Source organism: Miscanthus floridulus, chromosome 16, assembly GCF_019320115.1.
Source record: "Miscanthus floridulus cultivar M001 chromosome 16, ASM1932011v1, whole genome shotgun sequence".
Taxonomy (NCBI): Eukaryota; Viridiplantae; Streptophyta; class Magnoliopsida; order Poales; family Poaceae; genus Miscanthus; species Miscanthus floridulus.
The window spans coordinates 103,191,835-103,203,815 of record NC_089595.1 but is presented as its reverse complement, the minus strand read 5'-3'; the positions used below and the strand labels follow the sequence as shown (position 1 = coordinate 103,203,815).

The window sequence follows — 11,981 nt, the reverse complement described above, 5'->3', positions numbered from 1 at the left end:
TTGTTAAGAGAGCGGATCCGAGAAGGGGCTCAGGAACCGTGGCTATTCACGAGGATGCCACTCCGTCCCGCGCTGTCTCGCCGACGTGGGGATGGCGTTTCTGTGGTTATTAGGAACACCCGGGTCAGCTTGGGAGAGAGTGGGGAGGTCACTCGCTGGTGAAGGCCGGTCGAGTCTTCCGTGGCGGACCGGCTACGCGGTGGGCGACGACGTTGACTTGTCAAAGTCCATGGCGGACCTGGACTCCCACGGGCCACGGCGGCACGGCCCGAGCTGTAGGTAGGGCCCGTTGCCGGAGACCTGGGCCTATTAAGCACGACGTTGACTCCTTGTTGTCTGCTCTGCTGAGCGTCACGGATCCCCGCCGCAGCGAATCGCCGCTCGTCGGAGCTGCAGAGACAGCCACTAGGAGTTCGCCACGTCACCGGGACGACGTGTAGTGTGTTGCCTGTGTGCATGGTGGAAGAACCTTTTTTTGGTCGCCTTTGCCTCCGGTGCGGCGGTGTCTGTCTATCACTATCAGATTTTCACATCCAACTATCCAAGCATCCAACGTGTGACGACCATTTTGTCGCGAAATGATATGAAGGAACCTGCAAAGGTAAACGCGTGAACTTGAAAGATAAAGTATATGGCTGCTATAGGAGTGCAGAACCCACGAAAGGAGGGTATGGTCATGGGCAAAATTAGCCGAGCGTGAACACCATTAACGTCTACAAGGTTAACTTTATTATATGACATGGATCTTTTTAATTTATAACAATGTTTTAATAAAGGATTTGCATATGCCCTTGGGTTGGGAGTTGGGATCCCGATAAATATGCCTAAATTCGCCCTTGTGACCCCGATAAATATGTCTAAATTCATCCTTGTATTATGTATGATAGTGGTTGATATCTTATAGCTTGTTTGGTAGAAATTTACAGCCTATTTGGCTGATGGATTTTGCGGCTGATAAACTGGTTGATACTGTTTTGTTGTGAGAGAAAAATATTATACCATGACTGATAAGTAATTCAAGCGAACATGGCTTACATAAGTCTGATTTTACTAGTGAAGTCAAAGTGGGTGAAACAAATGGGGTGTTCAGCACAACTAAAACTGTTGCAACTGCAATTTGTGGCTATTAGTGGTAGGGATTGTTTGGTTGAAGTCCATCTAGATAGCTCCTAGGCCACTCAACAATCTCAGCCCTAGGCCTCTAAAATTGAACGTCTGAAATTCATGGCTGAGCTCAAACCAAACATGCCCTTATTCTCCTAGCCAAAGATTATGTGAAGAATGACATGTTGTAGTTGCAACCACTGCCTTTTAGCTGTAGTGGACGAGGCAAAAAAAAAAAAAAATCGCCTTGTTTGCTTGAACTTATCGGTTCGGTTTATCAGCCATGGTACAATGTTTTTCTCTCGTAACAAAACAACATCAGCCGGCTTATCAGCTGCAGAAACCATCAGCCGAATGCGATCATAGCTTCATTAGAGAGAGGGGAAACTCATAAATAGTGACGCTGCAATAATGACGTGATCAAGTTTAAAAGTTCTACTTAGATAAGTCTATAATAATTTGGAGCACATTACTGGAAAGATAGCATAGCATTAGAAGCATATAAGTTAGTGAAAAGGATCGGTGGCTTTCTCTAAAGGTGTCGTTTGTTTTTGTTTGTGTTGGGTGTTGTCATTTTTGCAGTTTCATGTCTTGGGCATCATTTACATCGCAATATACATATTTCATGAATAGTGTTCTATCGTGCCTACTTTAAATCAAATCAAATATTTGAGTACATTCAAAAAAAGATGTTGCTTCAGTTGTGCAAAATCCTGTCAAAGTCCCTGCAACCTGCAACTAAAGTTATCTAGAGTTTAATTTTCATCTCTACTATGACTAGTGCTCACTTGGTCAATGCCATAGCCTTAATCGATCTTTTTTAGCCTAGTTTCATGGAATTGGTTAATTGGACCTAATTCTCGATCATCTCGCCCCATCTCTTTGGCTTTGCTTATTAAAGACTTATGCTCCCATACATGTGTTCTTGCTCTAACTCTTTGCATTCCACTTCCACGTCTCCTAACGGCTACCGTTCTCTGGCAGATGGGTCCTGACCCTGAGGGAGCTCAGCGGCCGTAGCGCGGGGACACGGCCGTGTATGCGCCAGCCACTGCTCATCCCCCGCGACTCGCTGCTCGGTGCACGCGCACGGGCACCATCCCGCTGTCGGGCTACTCGTGCGTCGAGCGTATGCGCGACGCTCGGAGTGTGTTCGATGAAATGCGCGCTCGGAACACCGTAGCGTGGAATGCCCATGCTTACCGGCTATGTCCAGAATGAGGGCATTACCCTTGCGCGCATACTGTTTGATGCAATGCCGAGCAGGGATGCCTCATCGCGGAACACAGTGCTTATGCTTACAGTTACTGGGTACTGCCAGTAGCCGACTGATGGTGGATGCAGATGAATCTGTTTGAAGTTTGAACAAATGCCAGAACGCAACTTGGTTTGTCGGATAGTGATGATTTCTCTGGGTAATACTCTAATTGAGAAGTATGGCAACGATTGGGACAAGTTTGGACTTTGGCACAGTGCTCTGTGATGGAATGCCATAAGAGCAATCAAACCTTGTTTCTGTGCTTTCAGCTATACGCCATCTTGGTAACCTTGGCATTCTAGAGAGTTAGAGTACCCATGTTCTCGTGCGTAAGTCTGTCTTTGAGAGGGATGTGGTTGTTGGCACTGCCATACTTGACAGAGTACTAAAATTCTTTGGTCAACCGTGAATCCTGCACTCTCTCAGGGTACATGCAAGAATTCTTGAGCCTAAAGGTAACATGCAAGGGTACATGCAAAAATTCTTTGGTCAACTTGATTAATGATGCAAGAATTTTATTTGAGCAGATACCTGAGCGTAAATTAATGTTGTATCCTTGGATGCCATGATTACTGGGTACATGCAGGATGAAATGGTAGATGAAGCAGAAGAGCTTTTTAACAGGATGCCTTTCAGAAACACAAAATCTTGGCTGGGATGATCACAAGGTAACATAATGGGAGGAGTGAACAAGCTTTTGTTTTGCTCCAAGCACTCTATTGGAACGGGATGTTACCTAGCCTGTCTAGTAGCTTCTTTGCTTGTTAAAATAGCGAAGCTCTTGAGACAGGAAAGCAAGTGCATTCACTTGGCCAGGTGTCAGTTTAATAGATATGTTTGTAATGCACTGGTCACTAGCAGGAACATAGCCACATAGGGTTCACGAGGCAGATATTTGATTAGATGACAACTAAGGATATAGTATCGTGTATTTCTTTCTTACAACATTTATACAAAATAATATATATTTGGAAGGAGCAAGAGATACACTTGAAAAATATGCCGAGTTGAGATGTTGTCTCTTGTAAGGATGAAAACGGTCGAACTCGGTCGAAAAACTCCTCAACCGTTTTCTACTTTTACATTTGAAATACGAAAGCGAAAGCGAAAGCGGATAAGCCGGACACGAAAACGAACACGAACTTACGGAATATCTAGAATTTCGAAAACGAACCAATTCGAGCGGAATTATGTCGAACACGGTCGGTATGCGAAAATTCAATACGAAATACCGACCCACAGTGCATAGCATTAAACAAGTGCACGACCAAATACATAACAAGTTCACAACTAACAAGTGCATGATCTAGTTCAAGTGCATAGCATTAAACAAGTGCACGACCAAATACATAATAAGAGAGATGAGGCTAGGCGCCGTCTATAAGAGAGGGCAGCTAGCCACCGGTAGAAAGAACACAACTGCGTGGTGAGCAGCCTGTAATTGGGCTGTATGACCTGTGCAGTTGGTCAAATTCGGTTTAAACCGAATTTTGAATTCGGAATATTTCAAATTAAAAGTAGAAAAGTAGAAAACGGTCGAAAAATGTGTAAACCGTTTTCTACTTTTACATTCGAAATACGAAACATCTCAAATGCGAAAGCGAAAACGGTAAAGTCGGACAAAAAAATACGAATTCGGTCGGATTAAATATAGAAAACGATGCGGTTCGGTTCGGGATATTTCCGTTCCGTTTTCATCCTTAGTCTCTTGGACTACAATAATATCCGCATATGCGCATTCTGGTTTGGTAGATTTAAACCAATAGTTTTTCAAGTCTATGAACGGTTATTATGGACTAACTCCTCTGTTGGAGCACTATGCTTGCATGGTGGACCTACTTGAGTGAGCTGGTGATGCGAGGAGATGATCATTTTATTTACAATATGCTTATTCAGCTAGGTACAGTGATCTGGAGTGCTCTTCATGGTGCATGCAAGATTCACAAGAATGTAGAAATTGGTAGAAGGGCAGCTGAGAAACTTTTGTCTATTGAGCCATCAAATGCTATTAACTATGTCACGTTATCAAATATATACTCCTCTCATCTCCCAAGGGATTTGGGATGAAGTTGCGAAGGTATGAAAACTTATGAAAGAACAAGGTGTCAACAAGTAGACTTGTTGTAGTTGGATGCAGATAAAGAACTGAATCCACTCATTCACTGAAGATGAGGAACATGAGTAAATTTAAGATATATAGGCTACCCACCAGCAGCTGTACACTTTGTTAATGGCTAAAGCAATGTGCTTGACACTGAATTTGTTCTCCATGCCATAGATGAAGAACAGAAGGAGAGCTTGCTTCTGTACCATAGTGAGAAGCTTGTTGTTGCTTGCTTATGGGTCTCCTTGTTACACCCAATATGTGTTGACTGTCACACTTTCATGAGAGAAATTGACATTAGGGACGTGAATCAGTTCCATCATTTTTAGGAATGGAAGCTGTTCCTAGTGACTTCAGAAGTCTAGAAGCACTGAAACGCCTGCGTGTTTGAGGGAGCCCGGCCAAGTATTCAGACTTTGTTACACCGATGAGTTTGTGGTGTTTCGCTGGTACTTGCACACTCCACGGACTCCGTAGGTTGCTCAAACCCTGACTCTTAATTTGTTTTCTGGTTGTTGCCTTGTTTATTTTGTGGCGCTTTTGTAGTCATGTTTGTTAGCCGGCTTGGTGTTGATGTGTTTGGGGAGGGGTCCATTTTGGCTTCCTCCTTTGTATTTTTCTTTCCTTTTTTTTTGAAACATCTTTCCTCTCTTTATGAAACATCGCGTAGCTCTCCTGCATAGCACGTTTTTCATTAAGAGGCAATGGGAGGTTGGCACCCAATTTGGCAGTGCTGACCAATCAGGTCACCATCTGACATTAACAAAGATACCTGTACATGATCTAAGCTGACACTTCATATTATTTTTTCTTCTTTAGAACAATATTGCCTGCGCAACCTACCCATTGTTTACATTAATTTTCATGCTCTAGAAAATTGTTTTGTACAGAAAATGATTTCGAGTTTGACACCTTATGCATAAATGTTTCTTTCAAGAAGCAGGCGAGCTTCATATTAGGAAAGATTTTCTTGAAGAGGTTGCTGCAAATTTCACATGTGCAATGTTTGAAACAACACAAGATGTGCAAATTTCACATGTGCAAGACACGTGGTATTTAATAGTCCTACTCCTACAATCTTACCCCTTTTTGTAGTGCACAAAACTTGCTAATCTAGTCAATTCATTCTATCTGACAACAATATTCCAAGTCCCCTTGTTTCTTCTTTGTTATCAGGCAGCTGTTTTGAGATAAGTTGTGAGCCAATTGTAAGAAAGCATATTCAAGGCATCTTCATGAATATAGCAGTTGTGTCAACAAAGTCCCACACCTGAGGGCAAATGGGCAGTATGATCATAGGTCCATATAATCAATTATCAGTTGTCAACGGCCTGTTTGGATCTTGTGAGATTCCACAATGGCTTGTGGAAGATGGGATAGTCTCCAAACATCCACCAAGCTAGCTTCCACAATCTCAAAAGCTGAATGAACCTAGCTTCTACCAGCTTATGGAATTTTGGATGGATCCAAACGCATCTTCAGTGGTTGAGAGAGAAACCACTCTGCAAGCGTGCATATGCACAATGGCTTCTTATTCAGAAAGCAGAGGAAGAAAAGCTCCTCAAGGTTACCATAAAATTGCCAGAACATGCAAAGAAAGGACTAATGTCTGACGTACGTGATCATTTTCTAAGTGACTGTGTCAGCAAGGCTGCTTAATGGCAGGATAAGGAACAGAAGATGATACTGGTGATGGCTTCTGCAATTTCCTTCTTCCACCAATGGAAAAGGAAACTTGATCAGTATTGACAGCAGAAGCCGAACATTGCCACCATATAGACTGTGGGAAACAGTTGCCGAACAAGGTTACTGTTGCTCGTTGGATGAAGAAGATGTTGACACTGATTTGGATATGAATCAGAGTTGAGAATTATGGCCTGCTTCCAGGGTCCTGGGAAGCCAACAACCATCTTTGTAACAGGTCTATATGTGGGTTATATCAGTAACAGGTCTCAAGGTGTCGCTGAGCAGCAGCAGAAGACGAATGACCACCAACGAGTTTTAAAGTTCATGACTCCCACATGTGTGCTTAGGAGCATCAAACGACTACAATTGCAGACAACGCAAGGATGACATTTATGGGTATTATTCTTTTCAGTCACATTAGAACAAACACTGTCGTACTATGATCTTTAAGTTGGCCCCAGACTGATAAGCTTCATGTCTTAATCATATTCTGTTTTACAATCTGCTCGTTGTATGAACAGTTAGGCTGGCTTTCATTATTTTTATCTTTCACTTTGCATTCTTGTTTGTTCTTTTTAGCTTCTGTATGTAATGGTGGATGTCTGATCTTTATTTATTTATTCAACTTACACATAGCTGTAGAAAAAGATTCAAATTGCATTTGTACTGAGGCTTGTGTGTATATTCTTGGTGAAAAGTATGTTTCCAATCCTTCAATAGTATGTTTCCAGTGCTTTACTTGGTGAAAAGTATGTTTCCAATCCTTCAATATTATTTCTCGGAAGTTTATTTTTAAGCTTTTATGTTATCATTGCTAATTAAACTGACAAAATCTTTTTGGTAGGTTATTTTTAAAATTACCCTCAACTGGACAATAATTTTACTGTCATTTTTTCTAATAGTGATGAGTCTGCTTCGCTTGGATGAAAAGGATTAGAGTCACTCTTTTACGGCTCACTGAATGAATAGTTTTTATTGCTACTTATAACAGATGAATTGAATACAGTGCAAAGCAAAACATTTGCCTTTGCACTTCGGTCCATGATCACAGTAACAACAGCGGAATAGATCCACAGGTGTAAATAAAAAAAGACAAAAAAAATATCCCTCTTTTCTGATTTCTGTGCCCGTATCTCTTCAGACTCCGGTGCTTGATCAGAGGAGAATCAGACATGGTACCCTGACGCCCAGCTCTTGCAGTGCTCGCCGTCGATCTCCTCGCTGCCATCGTCGTCAAGCCGGAGCGCGAATGCGAGCGCCAGCGCAGCCCACTCGAGCACGAAGATGGCGGTACCGAGCCCGCCGATGAGCTTGAGAATGACCTCGCCGTCCTCCTCCCGGACGTAGGACCGCAGCTCGGCGAGGAAGTCGGCGGTCCGTGTGAAGGCGAGTAGCGCGGCGGCGCCCTGGAAGATGGCGGTGAGGACGGCCCCCGCGGTGTGCGCGGCGTGCGCGCGGCCGGCCCCGGCGCCGCCTTCGGTGAAGGAGCCCGAGCAGCCCGCGGCGGCGAAGACGGCGGTGAGCGCGTGCAGGAAGACGAGGAGCAGGCCGCACGCGGAGGGCGCGAGGCGGAGCGAGAGCGTGAGGAAGATGCACGCCGACGCCGCCCCCAGCAGCGTGTAGTTGCACAGCAGGAACGCCTTGTGCGCCGCGCGCGTGCTGCCCGCCATCGTCGATCACCCTCTGCGCTGGCCGCTGGCGCCGGCTTGCTTCTTGCTCGGTCGGGATCTGCGCTCGGTCGGGAGACAGCAGAGAGATCGAGAGAGAATGGAAGGATGGATGCGGCGCGAGGAGTGGAGTGGAGTGGACTGACCGGAGAGCGAGGAGGCGAGCATTAATAGAGCGGAGCGCGGCGGGAATGGGGCCGTTGGGCACCGACGGCTTAACGGCTAGTGCCGGGGAGGAGCCTGTCCGCCTGGCAGTCGCGTGCGACGGAAGCGAAGGGAGAGAGACGTTGAGGGCCGAGAACGAAAAGGGGAGAAAGGAACTTCGCCTCATGGGCTAATGGGCCTACAACGACACATGTGATGGCAGCCCAGTAACTAGTGAGCCGGAGAAGCCAGTAGGCCCATCGACCTGGTTAGGTTTGCTGACCAGGCGAGGCTGGCGCCGCCGTTTCTCCACTCCCCTTCGACGGCGCTTCTCTGCGCGAATCCCCCCTACTGAACAAAAGCGGCGCGGGGTTTTCTAGGGTTTAGTGGTCCGGTGCTGTATTGTCAGGTAGCCGCCTCCCCTCCTCCTCTTCAGCTTGTTCTTCTCCGCGGCGGCGGCTTCGATCGGAGCGGAAGGAGAAGATGGTGGCGGCGATCAGGGTGCCCAAGACCCAACGCGCCAGGCGGGAGCTACTCAAGCACGCGCCCAAGCTCGTAAGCTTCCTTCTCTGCTCCCTTTTCCCACCCCTGTACCCTTTTCCAAAACCTCCCTGCGGCGAGAAGGAGTGGGGAGGCCCACCAGGTATCTAGTTCTAGGACGTCAGGATGGCGACCGTGCGGGTTCTCCAACAAATTATGCGCCCTTAATTTTTTTCATCAAGAATTATGCAGATTAGTTGCGACACTCCAAAGAGATATGGGAGCAGAGACAGTAAACGTAGGAAATCTTTCGAGAGATTGCTTCGTCATACATCTAAACTATTATCAGATCAGAATACCCATCGATGAGGGTCCTGTATATGTCAGCTTCTCATCCGGATTTTGTACCTCGTCTATCTAATCTACAAAGTACAAACTAGCTAGCCTTGTCTTTGTGGTACGGTCCTGCTGATGTAATGTATGCAGAGGCCCTTCAAAATGTGTGGTATGGCCCTGCTGCTCGCGGTGGGCTGCCACACAGTCTGTCGCCCTTTTGGCCTGCCCCTCCCCTAGTCGTCTGCTCCAATTGGCGCTCCTGTCCGCAGGGTGCCCTGACAAGGAGGGTTCCTGTGTCCTTCAGGCCTTGTTTGGATGTAATCGGATTCATGGATTGAGGTGAATCCGATGACATCCAAACAAGGCCTTAGTGTTTTATTTTCTGGCAAACACACGTATAGGACGAAAGTATCATACTTGCTTGCATATCTTATATGTGTGTGATTGCTATTTGCCCTTAAAGAAATGATTCTTGCTACTGGATACTAGTAGGGCACCTCGTCATCATACCATGTCCTGATCAGCCACTACCATGGAACACTGTGGCTGTGCTGCCGCCCTGCAGGGTCAGTGTGCAGGAACCATCTTAGAACAAACAGTATTGCCAAGGCAATCTCGGGATAATCTTTAGCAGGTCTTGTGTGATGTTCATATCCTTTCTAGTGATGAAGCTCTATATAATCTTTATCAAATCTCGCAGTGGGTTGGCTAGCTGGTTAAAGACGTGACCTTTTGGCACATTGTGCAATGCACTATGCTTTATGCCGAAAATCATGTGGTATTCTTGGTCTTAGCTATCTAGTATCCGTGTAAGGAGGTTCTGCATAATTTGAAGTGGTAATAGAAATAGCATGTTTGATGCTTTGTGTTTCAATCTCACATCTGCCTTCTGCTCTGATAATTTTGCCAGGTTGAGACCAGCAAGAAGACACTGATCCTCCATGGTACCAAGACTAGTGCTGTGTTGAACTCTGTGCTGTCAGATATTTACCACCTAAAGCGTGATAATGCTGTGAAATATACCAAGAAGAATGACAACATTAGGCCTTTTGAAAGTGGTGGAGAATCTTCTCTGGAATTTTTCTCCCTCAAGACAGACTGTAGCCTTATAGTGGTGAGTGACATCATTTTGACTAGTTCATCGTTTGCCATTTGTATTTGCTGATGTTGTAATAATTCATAGTGTGGAGTAGAAGTAGAATAATCTAGTGGCTACATAATTAATTTCTGTCAACCATGCCTGCTAAATGTATCTGTAAATGAGTATAATATTTTCTATTTCAATGCTTTATCCTTATGTCATTGTACCCTTGTCTTAAAGAGATTATCTCACTCCATTGTTTTCAACTGTTTGTTTAACTCATGATGCAGTATGGTTCTCATTCAAAGAAGAGGCCCAACAATCTGATTTTGGGAAGAACGTATGACCACCACATATATGACCTTGTTGAAGTAGGAGTTGAGAACTACAAGTCGATGGAGTCTTATGTTTATGATAAGAAGCTAGCACCAAAACTTGGATCGAAGCCTTTCTTTGCTTTCATAGGGGAACACTTTGAGAGTGCTGAAGAGCTGAAACATTTGAAAGAAGTGCTGCTTGATCTTTTCAGAGGAGAGGTGCGCAATTTTGTAACTACAGGGTGGCATGCATGGATAAATCTCTTGAGCTTCCTAATAAACTGTTGCTGTTGAATGCAGGTCGTAGAGAATCTAAGCCTTGCTGGTGTGGATCGGATCTATGTGTGCACTGCAATCTCTCCTACTACTGTCTACATGATGCACTGTGCTCTTCGTCTAAAAAGGTCAGGTACATCTATTCCTAGGATGGAGCTGGTCGAAGTTGGACCTTCAATGGATCTGGTTGTAAGGAGGCACAGACTTCCAGTTGAAAGCTTAAAGAAAGAAGCTATGAAGACTGCTGAACATGCTAAGAAGGTAAACCCAATGGAACTAACATCTGCCTTTTTCCCAATGGAACTAACATCTGCCTTTTTCTGTGTTCTCACTGAAATCTTCCTCCTGACTTCCTGAGTCACTGCACTGATATTCACAACTATCGTGAACCTTCTTGCAGATGAAAAATGTCACTAAGGATCCAGTGCAGGGCAAGCTGGGCAAGGTCTACATGCCAGACCAGCAGGTTCGTACTGAGTCCTGCTTTCGGAAAACTTGTAGCAGGATTGCCTTTGACATGATAACCCGATTCACGGTTTTGCCTGAATTCAGGTTGGAAAGTTGACCTTGTCAAACGACATAAAGGGACTAAAGAGGGAGCGCCGCGAAGCCAAGAAAAACAAGGACGACTCGAAGAAGCAAAAGGTCAACCCTGAGTAAAGAACACTTATGTTTACCTTTGTCTTGGATACAGGTTAGATTAAGGAACTCTGCTTGTAACTGTTCCCAACTGCTGTTTTATCCAAGTGGAAGCCGCTTGCTGTCAGATTGTGGTAAATAGTTTAGTGCCATCTTCTTAGGAAACCTTTGGTATGACTTCCACAACAGTATTGTGTACCAATTCATTCATGTTAGACATAATCACATAAGCATGGAAATTTTGAGAATGTTATCCTACACTACATTTGCCAGTACTGATGTCACTGGTCCATGATGGATGTGCTTTGCCCTCACGAAATGGATGGCATTTCTATGATTCAATCAATGTGGTTCAAGCTGTTAACAAATTCGCAGTTGCAATTGAGTCATCTTGCCATGCAATCTGCTCTTCTGTGTTTCTGTGCTGTGCAAAGATCACGAGTCATTTCCTCCACTTATGTCTATCGTCTTGCTCTTGCTTCTGGATAAGTGTACCTGGTCTTGGAGCAAGTCAAATATCACTGGCAAAGAATCATCCCAAGGCTTTGGAGGTTATGTATGGCCGGGCGATGTGAGAGAGCCCAAAACGAAAATGTGAAAGAAAGGCCGCTCCCCCACCGTACTTTCATATCTTGAGAAGCTTCTATTCTAACCGGCAATGTATTACGTTGGTGGAATTGCTGCTTTCGTCTCAGACTTCGTCATGAAACGATGAAAGTCAATTTCATCACTTAATTATCAGAGTGGCCGTTTCAGTTTTCATTTTTGTTTCTTTTGGATGCGACCATCTAGACACGGGGACAGGAGCACTCGGTTGAAGGGTGTTTTTAGGAGATAAAATTGATTTAGAATGTTACCTTTTCTATTTCAAATTATAAGACTTTTTTTT

General features: G+C 44.8%; 2 protein-coding genes and 2 pseudogenes across 2 annotated transcripts; 3 read left to right on the top strand and 1 right to left on the bottom strand.

Moving 5' to 3' along the window:
• Positions 1–91: 91 nt before the first annotated feature.
• Positions 92–2,771, top strand: LOC136511167 (pentatricopeptide repeat-containing protein At2g35030, mitochondrial-like; annotated as a pseudogene).
• A 952-nt stretch (positions 2,772–3,723) lies between these two features.
• LOC136511166 (pentatricopeptide repeat-containing protein At4g16835, mitochondrial-like) lies at positions 3,724–4,814 on the top strand (annotated as a pseudogene).
• Positions 4,815–7,109: 2,295 nt separating this feature from the next.
• On the bottom strand, positions 7,110–7,949 carry LOC136514091 (uncharacterized). Its single transcript, XM_066508073.1, has one exon. The coding sequence runs from the start codon at positions 7,820–7,822 to the stop codon at positions 7,319–7,321; it is 504 nt and encodes a 167-aa protein (XP_066364170.1). The 5' UTR covers positions 7,823–7,949; the 3' UTR covers positions 7,110–7,318.
• A 302-nt stretch (positions 7,950–8,251) lies between these two features.
• Positions 8,252–11,411, top strand: LOC136513586 (ribosome production factor 2 homolog). Its single transcript, XM_066507559.1, has 6 exons — positions 8,252–8,518; positions 9,690–9,893; positions 10,151–10,396; positions 10,478–10,714; positions 10,854–10,919; positions 11,006–11,411. The coding sequence occupies exons 1-6, from the start codon at positions 8,447–8,449 to the stop codon at positions 11,111–11,113; spliced, it is 933 nt and encodes a 310-aa protein (XP_066363656.1). The 5' UTR covers positions 8,252–8,446; the 3' UTR covers positions 11,114–11,411.
• Positions 11,412–11,981: the final 570 nt, after the last annotated feature.